General features: G+C 46.2%; 1 protein-coding gene across 11 annotated transcripts in view; it reads left to right on the top strand.

The window, feature by feature from the left end:
• The window catches only part of LOC149347599 (uncharacterized), a 165,119-nt gene that overhangs the window by 42,561 nt on the left and 102,868 nt on the right, over positions 1 to 19,690 (top strand). For 3 of the 11 annotated variants that reach the window (XM_089587204.1, XM_089587202.1, XM_089587203.1), the window contains exons 13-16: positions 5,048 to 5,091; positions 6,639 to 6,730; positions 12,796 to 12,846; positions 14,864 to 15,001. In XM_089587204.1, the coding sequence (XP_089443330.1) occupies positions 5,048 to 5,091; positions 6,639 to 6,730; positions 12,796 to 12,846; positions 14,864 to 15,001 (325 nt within the window). Of the gene's footprint in view, positions 1 to 67; positions 113 to 5,047; positions 5,092 to 6,638; positions 6,731 to 10,396; positions 10,517 to 12,795; positions 12,847 to 14,863; positions 15,002 to 19,690 lie in introns of those variants that run through there. The other 8 variants (XM_089587201.1, XM_089587200.1, XM_089587205.1 and 5 more) reach the window with 7 other exon arrangements.

Genomic DNA, 19,690 nt, shown 5'->3' with positions numbered 1-19,690 from the left:
TGCTGCATTTCTTTATATGCCTTGTAGGCCTAAAAAGCAATAATATCTTATTTTGTTTTTAATGCAGTTGTGCCACCAACAAGTGAAGGCCATACCGTCACCACTACCGGAGGTAAATACATGTTGTGTCCGAGAATATGAATTATCGGAGTGAAGCAGCATTACTAGAATAAAGAGCGTTTTCGCTCCCATGTGGCGAGAAAAATTATATAACCGCACAAGATAAGTAATGGTGTTCAGGAAAGTAAAAACAGCGCTAAATTGTGCACAAACCACACAGAAAGACGGACAGGACGTGGTTTGTGTACAATTTAGCGCTGTTTTTACTTTCCTGAACACAATGTCACACCAACTAGCCCAGCAAAAGGCACTGTTTGGTTCAGGTTAATGTTGTAAAAGCTCTTTTTCTTGTAATTCGGGATTTAAGACGCACGTATCAGTGTACATACCAGTGTATTATTCCACATGGTGATGTCGTCCGCATACGAGGGGGTACCCAAAAGAAACCGGACTTATTTTTGTTTGAACTTACTTGTTCACATTTTAGGCACAGACCTTCAATCTCCTTCAAAGTATTCCCCACTTGCAATGATACGCTTGTCGAATCTTTCATTCCATTTTTCAAAACATTGTTTTTATTATTATTCCCCACGTGTGATGTTCTTCTTACATTGAACAAAATCTTCTTACGACTGATGTAGTCGTTTAGCGGTTTTCAGTTGAATTTTCTAATGGGCCAGACAAGTTCTTTTCTGCCATTGAATTTCATCGATATGAGCGTCGTAAACCCTTTCGCGTAAATAGAAACATAACGTCGCTCACTGGTTGTACGCTTACTCTGATTGTTGGGTGTGACATTTCTTTGTTACTAAGTTTGGCTGCAAAAGATCCAGTGTTTTGATTACCATTTCAAAACGATGCCCAGGCTTAGCTTAGTTAAGCCAAGAATGCGTTGCATATTGCGCGGTCTTTTTGCGCGAGGTATTGCTTGGCGGCACACGATTTTCTCAGCAGCTTTTCCTCCGTGACGTATGGATGGATGGATGGATTGGATGGATTGGATTGGATTGGATTGGATGGGATGGATGGGATTGGATGGGACTGGATTGGATGGGATGGGATTGGATTGGATGGGATGGGATGGGATTGGATTGGATTGGATTGGATGGGATTGGATTGGATTGGATGGATTGATTTGGATTTGGATTGGATTTGGATTGGATTGGATGGGATGGGATTGGATTGTATGGGATTGGATTGGATTGGATTGGATTGGATGGATGGATTGGATTGGGATGGATTGGATTGGGATGGATGGATGGATTGGATTGGATTGGATGGACTGGATTGGATTGGATTGGATTGGATGGATGGATGGATGGATGGATGGATGGATGGATGGATGGATGGATGGATGGATGGATGGATGGATGGATGGATTGGATTGGATGGATGGATGGATGGATGGATGTTGGGATTGGGTTGGGTTGGGATTGGATTGGATTGGGATTGGATTGGGATTGGATGGATTGGGATTGGATGGATTGGATTGGGATTGGATGGATTGGATGAATTGGATTGGTGGCAACCGGCACCATCCTCAGCCGTTCTTCTTTTCTTTTCTCTTTTTAGGTATTTTTATTTCTTTTTTTCCTTGTTTACTGTGCTTGCAATTCTCACCAAGAATCGCCACAATCTTTACCTACGGTTTTTCCTCCGGCTGTCGTGACGTCACGTCACGTGGTTTGGTGGCTGCCCGGCCGCGCCCAAGGGCTGAACTGAGTGATTGCAATACGCTACGCATAAAAGCTCCCCTCTTTCAAAGCCACCAAGGAGCCCAGCGTGTACTCCACATCAGAATCGGTAGTGTAGAAGCTTGGGCGAGTTGGTGATGGTTCACTTGTCACATATATCGCTAAAAAGACACGGACACAAGAGAGACACAGGACGCGCGCTAACTTACACTTTACATTACCACCTCTCTCGTCTCACTTTGCCCCGTGCGCACAAATCCCTTTCCCAGCAGCACCAACGCTTGTGGCGCCACCTTCAGGCCCACCCTTTCTCACCCCCGCACGTCAGGAGAGTACTCGCCGGCCTGCCTCTTATGTGAGAGCCCAAGAGCCGACTACGCTCATATCTTATTCTCCTGCCCACCACACTTGCCCCCTGCCTCTTGGCACCTAAACAGTCCGCAGCAGTGGGAGGCTGCTTTGTCCAGCACCGAGCCGTATATCCAACTTCGGCTGGTGACCTGGGCAGAGGACGTCGCGACTAGGCATGGCCTGGACGCCACAACCGGCAGCCTGAAGGCCGCCCGCAATGCTGCTGCATAATTATTTGTTTTGTTTTAGGTCTTTTAATAAAATGTTTTTCACCACCAGAACCTAACTTACAACCGAAGTTTACTGCATGAAACCAGGCAATATAACAGAAGATTAGATAAAGCATTTGAAATAAGGAAGCACTCAAACAGCGTTATCCTCGAACAAGATTTACAGATTAGGAGACTAGAAAAGCGTTTCCTTGTCGGAAAGAAACACTGAGGCAGCACTGACGCACGTATCATCGTTTTGCGAATGTATATTGAACGCCTCTATAATTTCCCTAGTAAGCTGATCTTTGTGGCAATCAATGACAAGAGAGCTTTTGAAATCCGGATCACAGCCAGGACACGTATTTTTTTTCCTTCTTTTTTTTAGCGTTGATGTGGCCAGCAAGATGCCCCTTGACACCACTCCTGACATTATTGTTGTGTTCTGGCAGCCTATCGTTGAGGCATCTGCTTATCTTGCCTATGTACTTCCGGCCGCTTTTAAGCGGAATAGAATAGATTGCATTTTTTTCGCATTTGCATACTGGTTGTTATGGTTCTTTTTCCATTTTGTGGTTTTTTTTAGGACGAGGGTTAACGCGATTAGGCAGGTTTGACAAATTGTGGGGAGCGGAGAACACCAACTATACTTTTGCACGGCTCGTTATCCTCTTGAGGTTGTGGGAAAGGGTGTGGCAGTATGGAATAACCGTCACTTGTTTGTTTCTGTTTTCATTGTTTGGAATAGGCTCGCTAGGTTCAGCCTATCCAAACTGAGAAATTGTATGCTTCAGCAACTTCTGAGCGACAGAAACCAAAAGATGAGGAGGATAACTTGCTTCCCTTAGCCTGTGGCACTGATTAAGAAAACTAGACTCTGTACAATGTGTACAGGACTTTTTGAGCGCGTTGGAGAGGTATAAGTTAGCAATGGCCCGCTTTACTATCTTAGAATGAGCCGAATGGAACGGAAGGACCGGTTTTTTGCACCATGGTTGATAGGACCAGCAGGTGTGACGTGCCCGGTAGGTGGAGTTTTTTGCCCAGAAATTGAATAGACCGGTCTTCTGGCACCTCATGCGGGATGGTTAAGGGAGATAAGGCCGTGCTAAAGCATTTTAAGATCTGTTGTACAGTGGCCAGAAAATTCTGTCCGTTTACACTTGACAGAACGAAATAGTCATATACATATCGAAAAATTTTGACCGCAGAAAAACGTCCAAGAATCTGAGCTAACTCTGTGCACTGATGCCAAAAAGATGTCGCTTAGAATTTGAGCGAGGCAAGAGCCTATGCGAACTCCTGTTTTTTGAAGGTAAGCGTACCCATCCCAAAATTAAAACGTCGAGGAGAGGTACATCGTTAATAGTTCAAGGAACCCTTCCACAGACACCTCTGAGGCATTTTGGCAAGCTACGGAGCCGTGATTGTCTATGCATTGTTCTACGTACAAAAGTAACTTGTTTTGGGGGATAAAATAATATAAATCTTTTACGTCAATAGAAAAGGCCACTAACCCACCACTCCGAGTTTTCAGAAATTTAACTACGTCAAGGGAACTTTTTGTCTGATACGGGTCTTCTACTTCTAGCATCATCAATTGGTTCTTGAGAAAGTTCGATAGCGATTTTTGCCATGATCCCTTTTCGGATATAATTACACGAAAGGGACAATCTACCTTATGAGTTTTTGCGGCGAAGAATATATTGAGGGTATCAATGTAAATTTTTTCTATATTATTTTGAAAAACACTAAGGTTCGACTTGGAGCATAACTGCATCGCTTTCTTTTTGACAGACGCTATAGAGACAGTTGTTCTGTCAAAGACAAAGATCAGCTTACTGTGCCATCTACCTCCTCCCCCCGTATGCTAATGCTGAGTGGCAGGGGGGAAAGGGGAAGGTCGGAACCTAGTAGGTGCAGAGAAGGAAATCCCTTTAAACACTTCCTGGCAAGATAGGCAGTCGGAGGCATCAGGCAGATGCCACTGCCCGAAAGGTTCTGCCTTGACATTCCGAGTGGTATCGCATTAAAGTTGGCTTTAGGGGGGTTGGACGTGCCAAAGCGACTTTGGCTATGGGGGACGTCGTAGTAAAGGGCTTCGAAAATATCGCCCCCATGGAGTTCTTTAACGTTCCCACCACGAGGCCGCATGCCGGCGAAGAGCGGAGAGTTGAGCGTGAACGTCAGCGCGTGCCCAACTTCCCGAGCCGATGAGGGCCGTCTCCCCTGCGCGCAGCAAACACGCCATCCGTGTCGCTCGTGTCGCTGCGACGCTGGCGCCCTCCCTTGTTATTTAAAATAACTAACACGGCTAAGGAGGGTGCATTGCGAGGAAGCGAGCAACAGGGAACGAACTGAGGGTGCATTGCGGGGAAGCTAACAACAGGGGATAAGTAAAGGGCATCCCCACAAGAGAGAGATCCCTCTAAACAGTGCTTGCCAGAGTTAGCAGGTGGAGGCTCCACGCAGACACCACTTTTCCCCTCAATGGCCCTCCGAGTGCTATACATCAAAATATTGAAGCCCCACACGTAGCGTCACATGTTTAGTTCTTTTACCTGAATAACATTTTCTTTACATAATATCAGCATATCCTTTCATAAAGGGCGTCACTAAAAACTGAAAAACATAGAAAACAAGACGAGATGCATTTTCATATCTAGAACCTAAGTATTCACTTTCCTTTGTCATCTCGGTGACCGCTAATCTCCATGCCATTGTCCACTGCAGGAAGCTGCCATTGTCTCCGTCAGCCTCATTACGCTCAAGAAGGGGTAAGTGGATGAGAGTCCAAAATCGTTCACCACAATCCACTTCCAGATACCACAGTGTATATGATGCCTTTTTCAAAAAAGTTACCAGCACTTTTTTTGGTCTCGAAAGGGTGTCGTTCTGGCCTAATGATCCGCTCATTGGTAGCATGTTCACTATCAGCGTATTATCTATTTTTTGCACTTGTAATGAGTACTACGCTATACGGGGTGTTTTACGTATCTTGAACTAAGGATTTAAAAAAAATGGCGCACCAGATCTAGTTAAAACCAAGTACACACTGTTTCCTGCAGTGTGGCACTCCTGAGAGTCTTTCTTAAATTCTGCTGTTCATTACTTTATATTGGTTATGCAAAAATTTAATTCTCACTTAAGGGTCAGTTGCGTTTTGTTAAATTGTAGAGGGGATTACGAAACAAGCGATATAGTTTTTTCTAACAAGATATTTTTGGATATTCTATTTTTCAAGCAATTAAACATATGAAAAACACACATTGTAGCGCTGCCCAGCGGGTCCTGAGTGAACGAAGCTTCTGTGCTTGCCCTGTTCCAGTTAGTGGCCGACGCCGCTGTCAGCATTGTCCTGAGAGTGCGTCTTCACATTCTTCCTGATCATAAAAAACCGCCGTGATGTGCGGTAAGTGATCAGCAGGTCATCATCAACCAATTCAAATGAAGCTCCTATTGAACATTCGCATACGCAAAGCAGAAAATGAAGGGAAGGCAGTGAAGTCACGCATTTCAAGGTAGCCTCTATTTTTTTTATCATTTTGCAGCCCATCGAAACTTAGTGGCGGCCGTTCATTCGCACGCGCTGACGCACTTTCAGAGCGCACGTTTCGTTCGTTCAAAATACAGTTGGGAGTCCTGTAATATGGCAGCGCATGAGCGTCGTCACATTTTTTTTTTCCACTTTTCGCGGGCTTTATTTAAACGCCGGAAAAAGGAACCACGTAGGAGACACGCTGCTGTAAAAAAACTAGATCTGTTCTTTGTCCACCTCTTCAAATTAAGGGCCCCGCCGCGGTGGCTCAGTGGTTACGGTGCTCGGCTGCTGACCCGAAAGACGCGGGTTGGATCCCGGCCGCGGCGTCCGAATTTCGATGGAGGCGAAATTCTAGAGGCCCATGTAATGTGCGATGTCAGTGCACGTTAAAGAACCACAGGTGGTCGAAATTTCCGGAGCCGTTCACTACGGCGTCCCTCATAGCCTGAGTTCCTTCGGGACGTTAAACTCCAATAAAGCAATCTACAATTTAATGAAACGCACGTGACATTAAAGGGAATAATCGAAAATTTAAACAATTGAAAAAAGACTGAGGCGCACCACACAATGTCAAGTAATATGTAGGTTTCGTCCAGCTCCGGTGAGCCACTTTGTTTAAACCCTTGGTTCATGTTAGTCGAAACGACCTGTATATGCAGTATTCGACAGATTCGTGGTATTGAAACACTGTTGCATTTTTTCGGATGCGGGTTATCTTCTCAGTGTGGAGTAGGCTTTGTGCTGGCAGGTCACACTCATTCAGCCTTCGTTCTCGAACCGCAGATGCTTCCGGCCACCGCTGTGCACTCGTCACGTGGGTGTACCTGCCCTTCCGAGAGCCAGACCACCACGGATGCCAGAGGGAACAGTTGGAGGTGAGACGGAGAGCCAGTTGCGCTATCCTCTCACCCTGTGAACCACGCTTCCAGGGTAGTTAAGTGCAGTGAGGAAAGTGTCCCCCCGCTGCGGTGCCTCAGTGGTTACGGCGCTCGGCTGCTGACGCGAAATACACGGGTTCGATCCCGGCTGCGGCGGCTGAATTTCGATGAAGGCGAAATTCTAGAGGCCCATGGACTGTGCGATGTCAGCGCACGTTAAAGAACCCCTGGTGGTCGAAATTTCCGGAGCCCTCCCCTACGGCGTCCCTCATAACCTGAGTCGCTATGGGACGTTATACCCTAAGAAAGCAAGTTTTCTCCTAATCAGATGTTATTAAATCCGAGGTAATTTTTGATGCATAATCATAAAGTGTGTGGAAGGGCTGCAGTAAAGAGCGGCCCGTGGGCAACATCATATACAAACTAGCGCCCAACCCACACAATAAATAAAAATTTTAAATCGGGAAAAGTGCAAATTATTAATTTTTTTAATGAGTATGTTCCGCACAAATTTCGAAACTCGCAGCGGGCTCCCTTTAGGCGTCCATGAATGACAGCGCCTGTTCCAAATAAATTCAGTGAAAACTAGTCTTGTCTCTTAACAGTGTTGCTATCGCCCAGAATTATCTTGTCGTGGGTGCTTTTAACTTCTGTACTAAAATGAAAATGCTAACTGAGAGAGCAGCGTGCGCCCTCCAGTCATTCCTGAAAGACGAATTCTTTTGCATGAGAAAAGTCGATTGTCAAGGCCGTCTATTAATCGGCCCCAAAAGATTTAATTTATTCCAAAGAAAAACCTCAACTTCATATGAAGCTTTTTTCCCGAACCTTGATGAAAAAATTGGCAGTGACTTAGCTCTGGTTAAACCTGGAGGATTGGCAAAGCAACCAGGAGAAACAGAGGTGATGGAGAGCGCGCGGCAGCGGCGGCGGCCCTGGCATGCTAGCTATGCGGCGCTACTGCGCATGGGCAACTGGCTAGTGCGGCGGTGGCACTTCTGACTCACCCGTGCAGGAACGGTGGCGGCACGCTAGCTGCGCGCCGTGTGACTTCACTGCTCCTCGCGCATGCGCAGTATGGCCTTTCTTCAGCTCCGAGAAATGGCTCGGCGACTAGCATAGTGTTTCTTACGCAACAAAAACAAAACCAGAAAGAATTCTGCGACCACCTGTCCGATGTGTATGACTATATAAGCTAAACTAAGGGATCTGCACAAAAAAACATCATTGGGTCTGCGCAGTTTCCTACAGAAGGCGCATAACATTTATCGACCTTTTTTTAGCTTATAAAAGGTGTTTCCAGTAAAGCTGGCTCTTAATGCTTGCTTTACGAGATCTTGCTTTCTTCGCTTTTGTGTTTTGCTGTTCTCAGTTTCTGCGAGCGCGAAAAGTGCTGATTACCTCAAAACACGTGTATTTTCTGAGACCATAGCATAAAGTAAATGAGAAATCCGTGTCTGAACATTTTGCCACTACACAATTCTGGAACGATGCTCTGCATTTACGTATGCAGAGGAAGCGCGAAAAAGTTGCTCTTTCCCCAGTTTATTTGCTGTGGATGTTGAACAGAAGTGCAATTCTTTAGAAACCAGGATGGATATCTTTAGTTCATGTCGTTTTTGGCTCCTGACATCGCTCAGCGCATGAGCCCCTAGAATTTCGCCTCCATCGAATTTTAATGGAGGCGAAATGTGAGGCCCGTGTACTGTGCAATGGATATCAACGTTAGAGAGTCCCAGGTGGTCAAAGCTTCTGGAGCCCTCCACTACGGCGTCCCTCATAGCCTGCGGCGCTTTTGGACGTTAAAAACGCGTAAACCAAACCATCCATACCATAACCATTTTTTTGTTGACGAGGAGTCTCTCTATTCTTGGTGAACCACTGTCTCCTTTTTTTTCAGCCTAAGAAGGTAAAAATGCCTTATGTGGATTGGCTTTCGTTTAGCAAAGAATACATCTTTTTATCAAAAGGCAAAAGGGAAATTTTCCTTAACCTATCTTTTCACGGAGTTTTATAGTGGGATTATGGGGTCCATAAGATTAGGAAATCATATGGAGATCCTTATCTTGTCTGTATGGTGTTCATAACATTGCACGTGATGACTAAATGAGAGTGTATGTGCCTTCATAAAAAGAACGTAAGATTACATACGAGCCTCCGTATAGTCTATACCTGCTGCATATGCTCCATACTGCCCCAATAAGATTTTTTTATGGAGACGTATGGAATTATGGAACTCGTCATATATAGGACCTTTCAGTAGGGCGGTGATGTTTTCGATAATTTCTGAATAAGGCAGTGTTTTTGTCTTTTCGTAGTTATTGAGCAACGGAAGGCAAAGCAGAGGAATTTTCAAATTCCTCTGCTGAAGCGGAACAGTGAAGAAGTGAATATTGGAACGAAAAATTAAACTACAGCCCGTTTTATCGCACTGGAATGCGGCGAATCAATTAGAAGGAAATACTTATCGTCTCGCAGCTTAGCGCATGCGTGATTACGAAAGCTCTACCCTAAAATCGAGACACCGTTGGACACCCGTGTTCTAGAAAATGTGAGGCTGCCCTGTAAGTCGGGAATGGTAAGCGAGTAGCATTTTGGAAGAAGAATTGAATAGGACAGTTAGTCTATAAACCGAATCGAATATAGAAGAGTGCAGTGAATGAAATCCAAATCGATCGTCTACTAGGTTGTTCGCTTTAATTATACGAACATTCGCAAAAAATTAATATCGATGCCAGACAACGAACAGCTAGCGCTTGCACTCTAACTGTAGAGAGATGGACGATAGATTTGACAATCTGAGGTACGCAGCACCTAACGAGTATGTTGGCTGTGTGGTGGTTGTTTTATGCGCCCCAAAAAATTGCCAATAGAGCCAAATCTCATTTGGTGAGAGGGTTGAGAAGAGTTATGACCATAGGCTTGTGATATCTGGCATTAATCAAGAGTTTACTGAACCTGACTGAACCCTGCCGCATCTCTCGTGTCTCGGAGGCCGCATGTTTCTGCGTTGTGAGCGCTGCAATAATGGTCCGCGTAGCAGCACACAAAACCAAGATTATTCGCAGCAGCGTAGTATACGATGTCGATGTGGGGCCTGTTTTTGAAGCAGGCGTCAAAGAAAAGTCACTCGAAAACTATTCAAACACTTGGAGTCGTATTAGATTCGTTTCGAACAACATTGAGCATGAACTATTTTCTTAGTTCAGCTAAACGAAAAGGAGCGTATGGAATTCTAAATTTGAAAATATCAGATAGTCGCACACCCCTACTAGAAACTGGGTACTTACTCTGTTTTACTCTCCTTTACATTGGCCACACAGCAATCACGTTTTCCAAAAATTGTTTTTAGATTTGTTTCGTTTAGTGAGACTTTACGTCCCGAAGCGACTCAACGTCTGAAACCTACCTAAGTGACTCGCACACCACACGGGCCTCTAGCCTTTCGCCTCCATCAAAACGCAAGTCCCTCGTCCGGGATCGAACCACTGCGTCTTCCGTGTCGGCAGCCGAACATCATAACCAACAAGCTACCGTGGCGGACATTGTTCGTAGGCTTTCTAGGTTATGGTGCAATTGACGTCACCTATAAGCGAGAAGCACCGTCGCTAATCTCTGCATTCTTTGTACGACATTAGCATCAATATGAGGCGTTCTTCGCAGGTGGCACTCGGCGTGTTGGATGTGGACTGGGGCTAGAATCCCGGGATCAGGGACTCAGCAGCCGGCTCGTACGTTCTGACTTCAGGAGCTGTCCCGTTTCCTCGGGTTGCCGGCGAGTCGGTAAGTGCATGGGGCGACTTTCTGACTGCAACTGAACTGCCCCGCTGCAACACAGGGGGTGAAACGTGAAGCTACCATACCTGCACCATGAGGTTTGTCTCCATCATTCAAACGAGTGCCTAACAAGGCGGCTATTTTCGATAGCAGCGTTGCCCGTTATAGGAAGATTCAAAGCAACAATGTTTCGCCAAAAGTATGCGGTTCGAAAGTGCCTTTCGATGTGCCTTGATGAGCAGTTAACCTCGGATGCACACAGCAGAACTAAGAGCGCATATTTTGTATGTGAAGAAACGAGTCTTATTCTAAAAACTTCGATGTCAGTGCACGTTAAAGAACCCCAGGTGGTCGAAATTTCCGGAGCCCTCGACTACGGCGTCTCTCATAGCCTTAGTCGCTTTGGGACGTTAAACTCCATAAACCAAACCAAACCTTCTAAAATAACCTCTTATACCAAAATAACGAGCTTGGCAGGTACATATAGTTCATAGCTGGAGCTGGCAGTTTGTTTTAACTATCAGTCGCGTCTACTCCTTTTCTTTTGTTGTTTCTTTCTCGAGTGAAACGGTGATAATGCTCAGAGACATTATATTTTATATCCCTTTCCCGAGTACATAAAAATTAAGTTGGAACTATACGTCCGACTAATCAGAAAGGGTGCGGCCAATTTGGTTGGCACCTCATATCCACTGCCGAAAATCGCTTCAATATTTTATCACAGTTGAGTTTCCCTCTCAGTCTTCTGGAGGGAAATTGCGTTTGACTATTATTGAAGGGTGCTTGACGTCTTGCGAATTCGATATTGCTCAATCACGTGGCTAGAGGACATTTATGGAGAGGTTTTTTTATTAACAATCAATAAAACAAAGGAAGATACAAGCAAAGAGAAAACTTATTTACATTTGACTGACTAGTTGTTTTAAATGAAGAAACCAGTCCTCGGTTCAGCCGAAATGGCTGGTTTGAAACCCTATGACCCCGCCCTCGGTGGAGACAGCAACCAATGAGGTAACTCTACAAGCCTCCACCCAATAAATCACTGGGGAAAGGGAAACGCCACCAATCACCAATTGGGAAAGAACAACACAGCCTATCAATGGTTTTGGAAAGAAGACAACTCACCTGCATGAACACTGTACAAATATGTACATTTTCCACCATCAAGATTTCAAAGTTTTCTCTCTCCCTCCCACGAGCTTTGCAAACATTCTCGATTTCCCACGGTGCAGGTTGTTTCTGCCTCTGGTAAACCCAGGTTCGAGGAAAGTCACCTCAAGGCCCATCTGCTCAGTACCCTCGCTTACAAACTGTCTTTCATGCCTGCAGATAGCGTGGCAATGTCCTGTTGACCGCGCCTCAAGTGTCAACGCGCGTTGCCGTAGACATGGGACAAAAGCCACGTGACGTGGATCCGTCTTTGCTCAAGAACGTGCACAGTGGGATGCGACCTTACTTATATGTTCCAGGAAGGGGTTTAACCTTTCCGTTATTCTAGGAATCCTCCGCTATCCAGCTCCCCTTATCCGGCTGGGTAGCCAGTGTGACTCAGTTGCAGTTGATCTCTCAGTTGCTTCTCTGCAGTTGTGCGGAGGGCAGAAAAAAAAAAAAACTCTACATTCCTTTATCGCGAACCCAGACGCGGCAAACAACGCACAGGACCGCGAACTTAATTACCACCATTGGCACGAAACAATAATTTCTGGCTCAAATTAAAACATAAAATATTGCCAGTTTGCATATCTCCCTGGACGTCAAAAGCATTAGCATGCCTGATACTATGCACACGAGAAATAAATAATAAAAACCCATTGCTTGATTTGCGACGCTGGGCTCATTCAAGTACATGATAGAGACAAGAACCCTCTGGCGTTACCGAAAAGCGCACTTGGTTTTGGTTTTAGCGTCGTTTCCAGGCTTGACCCGGGCTTGTTCAGCTCAAGAGCTGGTCAAGTAGGCCAGGTTACCGCGTGGGTCCGCGCCTATGAACAAATTACAGCCAGAGGAGAGCTCTGCAATGCGCACACCTGGGCATAGAAAAAAACCCAAGTCCACTGCAGCACTCGAGATCCCATCTTACGTCATACGCAGAAACAGTTTGTGCTCAGTTTGCTCTCCATCTCTTTCTGACTGATATTTACCAACCATTTAGCTTATCTCACGCGGTTTCCAAGCCGCGGCCAAACCAAATGTAATCATAAGGTACATCATTTATCAGTTTCTAAAACCAAGTCATCTGGAGTAGTTGTTGTTCATCACGAGACACGAATTTCATCTTTCCGCAGAAGGAGAGAGGCAAGCCAGAGAGAGCGAAGAAAGCGAGAACTGGGAAAATGGTAAGTGTGCGATGTCTTGTTTTTCTTGGACTTTGGAGAGCAACGCGACGATCGATTCTGGAACATGTATCGAGCTGCGGAGTGAGAAATAGCATCTTCTAAATACGTTAGCATCGTTATTTGCAGATCTCCAGCGCATATTGCATAAATTGATTATGTAAGTTGGTTTTTGAGGAAACGTAATGGAGCAGTATCTATCTCACGTAACTCGGTGGATACCGGAACCGCGCCATAAGGGAACAAAAAGGAAGGCAGAAGTGAAAAAACAAAGAGAGAAAGAGGTGCTGTAGTCGAGGTCTCCGGAATAATTTCGACCACCTGGAGATCCACAGAATAATTTCGACCACCTGGAGTAGTGGCTCAGTGATTACGGCGCTTGGCTGGTGACCCGACAGACGCTGGTTCGATCCCGGCCGCGGCGGCTGAATTTCGATGAAGGCGAAATTCTAGAGGCCCGTGTGCTGTGCGATGTCAGTGCACGTTAAAGAACCCCATGTGGTCGAAATTTCCGGAGCCCTTCACTACGGCGTCTCTCATAGCCTCAGTCGCTTTGCGACGTTAAACCCCAATAAACCAAACCAAACCAAACCAAACCAAACCAATGATTATATATCAGAATATCGGAATTGGAAGGTATTTAGACGTGAGATATACGTCTAAATACCTTCCAATTCCGTGAGATATACGTCGCCGAGGTGGCTCAGTGGCTATGGTGCTCGGCTGCTGGCCCGAAAGACGCGGGTTCGATCCCGGGCGCCGCGGTTGAATTTCTTTGGAGGAGAAATTCTAGAGGCCCGTGTGCTGTGCGATGTCAGTGCACGTTAAAGAACCCCATGTGGTCGAAATTTCCGGAGCCCTTCACTACGGCGTCTCTCATAGCCTCAGTCGCTTTGCGACGTTAAACCCCAATAAACCAAACCAAACCAAACCAAACCAATGATTATATATCAGAATATCGGAATTGGAAGGTATTTAGACGTGAGATATACGTCTAAATGCCTTCCAATTCCGTGAGATATACGTCGCCGAGGTGGCTCAGTGGCTATGGTGCTCGGCTGCTGGCCCGAAAGACGCGGGTTCGATCCCGGCCGCGGCGGTTGAATTTCTTTGGAGGAGAAATTCTAGAGGCCCGTGTGCTGTGCGATGTCAGTGCACGTTAAAGAACCCCAGGTGGTCGAAATTTCCGGAGCCCTCCACTACGGCGTCTCTCATAGCCTTAGTCGCTTTGGGACGTTCAACCCCATAAACCTAAACCAACCAGACGTGAGATATACAAGTATCTAAGCGTACACACAAATCATGGGGCAACTGAATGTGACGCCGGCCAGAAAAAGTAATGAAAATATTATGAGAAATTCCCTCTCATGAATGAAAGGGTGCTCCCGGATACAATAAACAGTAATTGATTCGAGCATTCTTAAAAGATGCAGTGGTTCTGGGCACGTCGTTGGCAGGTGTTAGTAACTAAGATCTGGCAGACATCCTGTGCTTGTTATTTAGCAGAGGGAAGTGTAAGGCTGCTCCAGGCGCCTGTTGCAGTACGAATAGGGAAAGGAATAAGGGTTGGATAAGAATGCGGGATGAGAGGGGGTGGATTTTCGAAAGGTTGCAAAGTGACCAGGATCACCTGGTGTGGAAAGCATCTGAACCATAGTGGGGACAATAATGAGGTACAATTCATTGCAGGTGCCTAACCTCTGTTGTAGCTTGACTACTTGGAGGAGAAGAATCTAGCCCCTCGCTAAATTTTAAAAAGAAAAAAGTTAGGAAATGCAGGGAGAGTGGACTTGGGAGAGTAGAGAACACGCTTCAGAAATATTCACTGCCGCGATAAAAAAAGGCAGCCAGAATGACGTCGGAACTCGATAAGTTAATCAAAATAAAATTTGAATTTCCAACACTTTGCAGATAAGCACTTCATTTGGGGCGCAAAAAATCGCCGCTTAAAATCAGAATGACACCTTTTAAATGTGCTTAAGGTTTCGCTTTTTGGCGCTGCAAAAAGCACTTTTTATAGTTTCTATGCAGACATCACCCCTGGCTGCCCTGGTTATGCCCCTTCCGTGATGCCATTCCGAAGTCTGGTCGGGACGACGAAACAAGAAAGACAACGTTATTACAGAGAGCTCCTCGAGCGCGAAAGGCTGAAAAAGCGGTAAGTAAAGTACAAAATAATAAGTTCTTTGTGCATGTCAAGGTATGGCACATCGCATCGGCATGTACTGAATCCGCTTGTCTCAAGGGTAAGGGAGGACAAATGCAGTGCTCCTGGACCGCTGCTAAAGTGGTGTATTGAGCTCCCACTCACCGACCGACACTCTACGAATAAGGGCTATAACTGGACACGCTAAATTTGCATGATGGCCTTTTGTGGTTAGCAGTAGGTGCGAAGTCGCGTGGACAACCTCAGCACACGATACTTATAGATATAATATCTCCATGCAGGGCAAATCTAGAGTACGTCTGAATTATTTTTTGGGCAAATGAAATGAAGCTTTCATGTCGAGAGGAAAAGTGGGGGGAGTCGCTCATTTCTCAGTGAAAGCCGGATCACGTTTTCCCACGCATTATTTGCTCCAAATTTGTGTCATAACTTATTTTCCTAGTTTCGTGGTCTTATGTCGGAGGTGTTGGAAAACCTTCTTTCTTCCCCGCAGCTCCCATTTGACATTCAGAGGGTCTGTGGACGGCGCCTACGTGGGAGCGTAGGCTAGATGTAACGAACAGATATAGCGATTAGAGCCATCTCCCGGATGCGCATCTTCCCGCACCATTGAGCGAAATACTTTTTGATCATCTATTCTGCGCACGTGTCTTAATTTCCGTAGCTGATCTCTCATCGCCTAATGTAGCCAAAATTTGAACACAGATGACGACTTGATAAATAATGTCTTTTTAACATCACAATTACAAAGAAATCGCATTTTTCGGCTACTGGCCTCTCAGTGTATCGTCGAGTATGCTACAACTTCACAATGTCAAAAGCTACCCATTTCAAGGACGTAACGGCTTTTTATGGTTTCACTCTTGATGAGGTCAGTAGGTGAGTAAACTTGCTTCAGTTCTTTATGTGGTAGACTCTTTTTCTGGGAGATTTTTTAATTCTAAGCACTTTAAACTTTTATGAAACTCCTCCGATACAAGATACATTGAAAGCTGTGTTCAAATTTGCACGACTGGGTTTCGTCCTTTTTCAAGTCCCTTGAAAATGAGATCTTGTCTTGACTTCTTTGTATGTCCTGAACTTAAGGGGTGAGTATCCATAAAAGCGTTTTTTTTAGAAGGCTGCAGGTGACGTTTAATTTAAACACTGCAGTTGCAAGTGTCCATGCTTATATACCAGGAGTTTCAGGGAAGACTTCAAAAAATTTGCAAGAATAATTTATGGTTTATGCTGGTTTTACATCCTAAAGTGACTCAGGTTATGAGGGATGCTTCAGAAAATTTCGAACACCTGGGGTGCTTAATGTGCACCGACATCGCACAGTACACGGCCCTGCAGAATTTCGCCTCCATCGAAATTCGACCGTCGTGGCCGGGATCGACCCCGCATGTTTCATGTCAGCAGCTGAGCGCCGTAACCACTGAGCCACTGCGGTGGTTCAAAAGTTGTTTTTTATGGGTAAAGTATGCCTTTTCTGGCCTAGTATTACCATTGTTGGCGGACACCGGAAAGCTGATGTATTGTCTTGAATAGTGTGCTGGGCAACTAATTTTTGATAACTAAATAACTAACCTTTTAACTATTATGGATAGCCAACTGATTGCTATTAGGGATTTTTAGCCGGTCGTTAGTAATAGGCACATCAGGTTTTAGAATTTTGAAGAACTCGATTACTCTCGTCGCTGTGGTGCGACAAAATTTGGATGCACCATGCGATAATTCATGCGCTTTCGAAAGCATGCAAGGAAAATAACCACTCCAGTCCACGTGGCTAGTCGAAGAAGCCAAACTTTGTCAAGCCAGAGCGTCAAGTGTAGCTTTCGAAATGCTAAGAACTGATATGGCTGTTATACTAGCGACCGGCTACAAATCTTTATTTGCAACTAGGTGCCTAACTCTACAAGTAAAAATTAAAAATTAGTTAACCAGCTTACTACGTAAGACAGTTGACCAGTTTTCTGGTGTTTGCCAACACTGGTAGTACTGTGCCACAAATGCCATAGTTTGACTCCAAAAAGGTTTTTTTGATTTTTAAGGTGTTCCCTGAAACAGACGGTACATTTCGTTTGTATGGTTACAAGGCAGAGTTTGTTTACGTAGTGAGTAGTGATCGTATGGAATCTTTCCACTTCAATTAAATTGACATCCTTTTTAAGCTTAGTGTTTGCTCAACAATGTATTCAGACATGAGTACTCGACAATTACGGCAACTTATTAGGAGTTCTAGCTTATAGGCTGCTGGACCTCTATGCAGGCTGCACTGCTGGGAAGATAGGGAAACCAAACTGAAGTTTGGCGACATGACTAAGGCACTTCTGCTTTTTAAAAGCAGCGACAGCTACATGGGCTCTCTCTCCGAGGTTCCATGAAGCAGCGCTAGCAGACAACTTGCCTATCTCCTCTAGTTTTCTGCGTACGATTGAAAGGGCACTCAGTGAGCGCATTTCATGTGCTGCTATGCTATGGTTTGTCCACCTTTTAGTCTCTTACTCAGAAGTTTATCCTTTGAGCTTTTGCACGGCAAGCATGCAGTTTATATTATTATTTATTTTCAGTACTGTTGGGCTCGACGCGCCGTCTGCAGCGACGACAGTGGCGCCAGCGGGACTGGGCTACGTGAATAACGGCCGGTTTCAGCACGCTGAGTGTGTGTGTGTGTATTTGGTACGCGTTTGCTTCCGGTGTCCCGTTCTGGGAATTGTTTTGGTCGCGCACACGTGCGCCCGCCGGTGGCTCCTTACCCTCTCCTTCGAGGTCGAGAAACGGCCGTCGCCCCCTCCTTCACGGCCGAGAGACACTGCTGGCTAACCTTTGCGGCAGCCTTTGTCGGCGGCTGCGGCGGGGGGAAAGCGTGGCGGCGCAACCATGGGACGGAGGCCCCTAAATCGGCTGTCGGCGGAAACGCGTCTGTTTGGGTTCTCAAGTTCGCTCAAAACCGACAGCGGACCGACAACGAAAGGGAGTCCATCACGGTGCGAACGGCTCCGACTTGACAGCGAGAATGTGTATATCACCTTAGTTGCCGCCAAAGGACTCCTAATTCCACGGAACGATGGGTGAACAAAATACACAAATCGACCATCTGTGCGTGGGAGGACCGGCGAGAGTGTGAATGTCCCGCCTTTTTGTCACGGTTGGAGGATCGGCGAGAGGGTGATGTTCCGCCCTTTTGTGGGCGGGTTTCGTCAAGAAATGTGATTGGCGATGTTCGAACAACCAAGTTTCCCCCAGATAGGTACCTGGGGAATTGAAAATGTATAAAACGTGGCTTCAGTGTGCTTCTAGAGGGGAGACTCCTGATAACCTGCTTTGTAAATAAAATCGTCTATCTTGTCTGGCAGTAACCGGCTGCATCTTATTCCGCACGTTGCTGGAGAGAAGAACTTCGGAGACCATCCCGAGGTACGAACCACAGTGCACTAAAACATATCTGGCGCAGTCGGCAGGATCTCCAGCGATGGGCGAATGAGAGCAGCAGCGGTGGACGGCGGACGACACCGGTGGCGTGGACGGCGGACCCGAGAACGTCACTGAGGAGCCAGCGGCCTGCCAAAGCGAGTCCCTCCTGACCTGTGGAAGAAGAGAGCACCGCGGAGCGACTCTTCAGAAGTCAGGCGAGTGCCTCTTGGTTTCCTGTCGGGCGCAGTTGATGACAATGCCATATAACTTGCGAGACAGGGAGGTTAACACCACAGATGCGGAGTCGGACGGGGTTGAAAGCTTGCAGGAGTTGGCGGTGACCAGTGACGCGGTGGGGGATCTGAGTAGCGCCATGGCGGAAACAGCGTCAGAGCAGCAGATGAAAATGCTGGAGCTTCGATTTAAAATTGCTGAAGCAGAAAAAGAAAAGCAACGATTAATTCTGGAGAGCCAGAAGTTGCGAGCCCAAGAGCGGGCTGAGTCCCACGAAGAAGGTAACAGCGGAGCGCTAGCTGTGGATAGGTCAGAGGAGGATAGGCGCCTAAAATATGCATCCTTATTGAAAGGAGTACTAGCACCGATGCCGAGTCAGGAATTCCTAGTGCCCGGGTGGTTTGAGGATGTGGAGGCGACTCTTGATTCATATGACGTCCCGTCTGAGTGGCGGGCCGGGCTTGTCTTGCCACAGTTGAGTGAAAGAGCACGCGGATTGCTTTCTACGTTGACAGCCGAAGAAAGAAAGGACTATAAAAATATGAAGCAAAGTATTCTAGATGGATTGAGGTTGTCAGCAGCAGAATATAGAAGGATGTTTGAGAGGTCGGCAAAAGCAGCAGATGAGACATGGGGCCAATTCGCAATCCGGCTGGGAAACTATTTTGAATACTATACAAAAACCTCGAAGGCTACCACTTTTGCAGAATTAAAGCAGTTAATGGTCACAGACAGGTTGAAGGAGTGCTTAGCAGCTGAGGCACGGGCTCATATTGTTGTCAATGAGAATCAGAGGTTCCTTTCTCCGGGCGAAGTGGCCAAGCTGGCGGAGAGTTTCGACGAAAGCGTGAGATGCAAACCAGGGTCAGCAGCTCATTTGGGAGGCTATCGAAAGAGGCCGAGTGGGGACCAGAAGGAGCGGGCAGGTGCAACACCTCATCAATGGGAGAATTCTACTTTAAGAGGAATGAAAGGACGGTGCTTTGAATGCAAGTCACCAAATCACTTCGCTAGAGATTGCCCTCTCAAAAGGACAGGGGATAAGGC

The sequence above is a fragment of the Amblyomma mixtum genome, chromosome 4 (genome assembly GCF_055824585.1).
Source record: "Amblyomma mixtum isolate Tamu chromosome 4, ASM5582458v1, whole genome shotgun sequence".
NCBI classification, from domain to species: domain Eukaryota; kingdom Metazoa; phylum Arthropoda; class Arachnida; order Ixodida; family Ixodidae; genus Amblyomma; species Amblyomma mixtum.
Note: the sequence above shows the minus strand (reverse complement) of the source record. Positions and strands in the feature narration are given on the sequence as shown.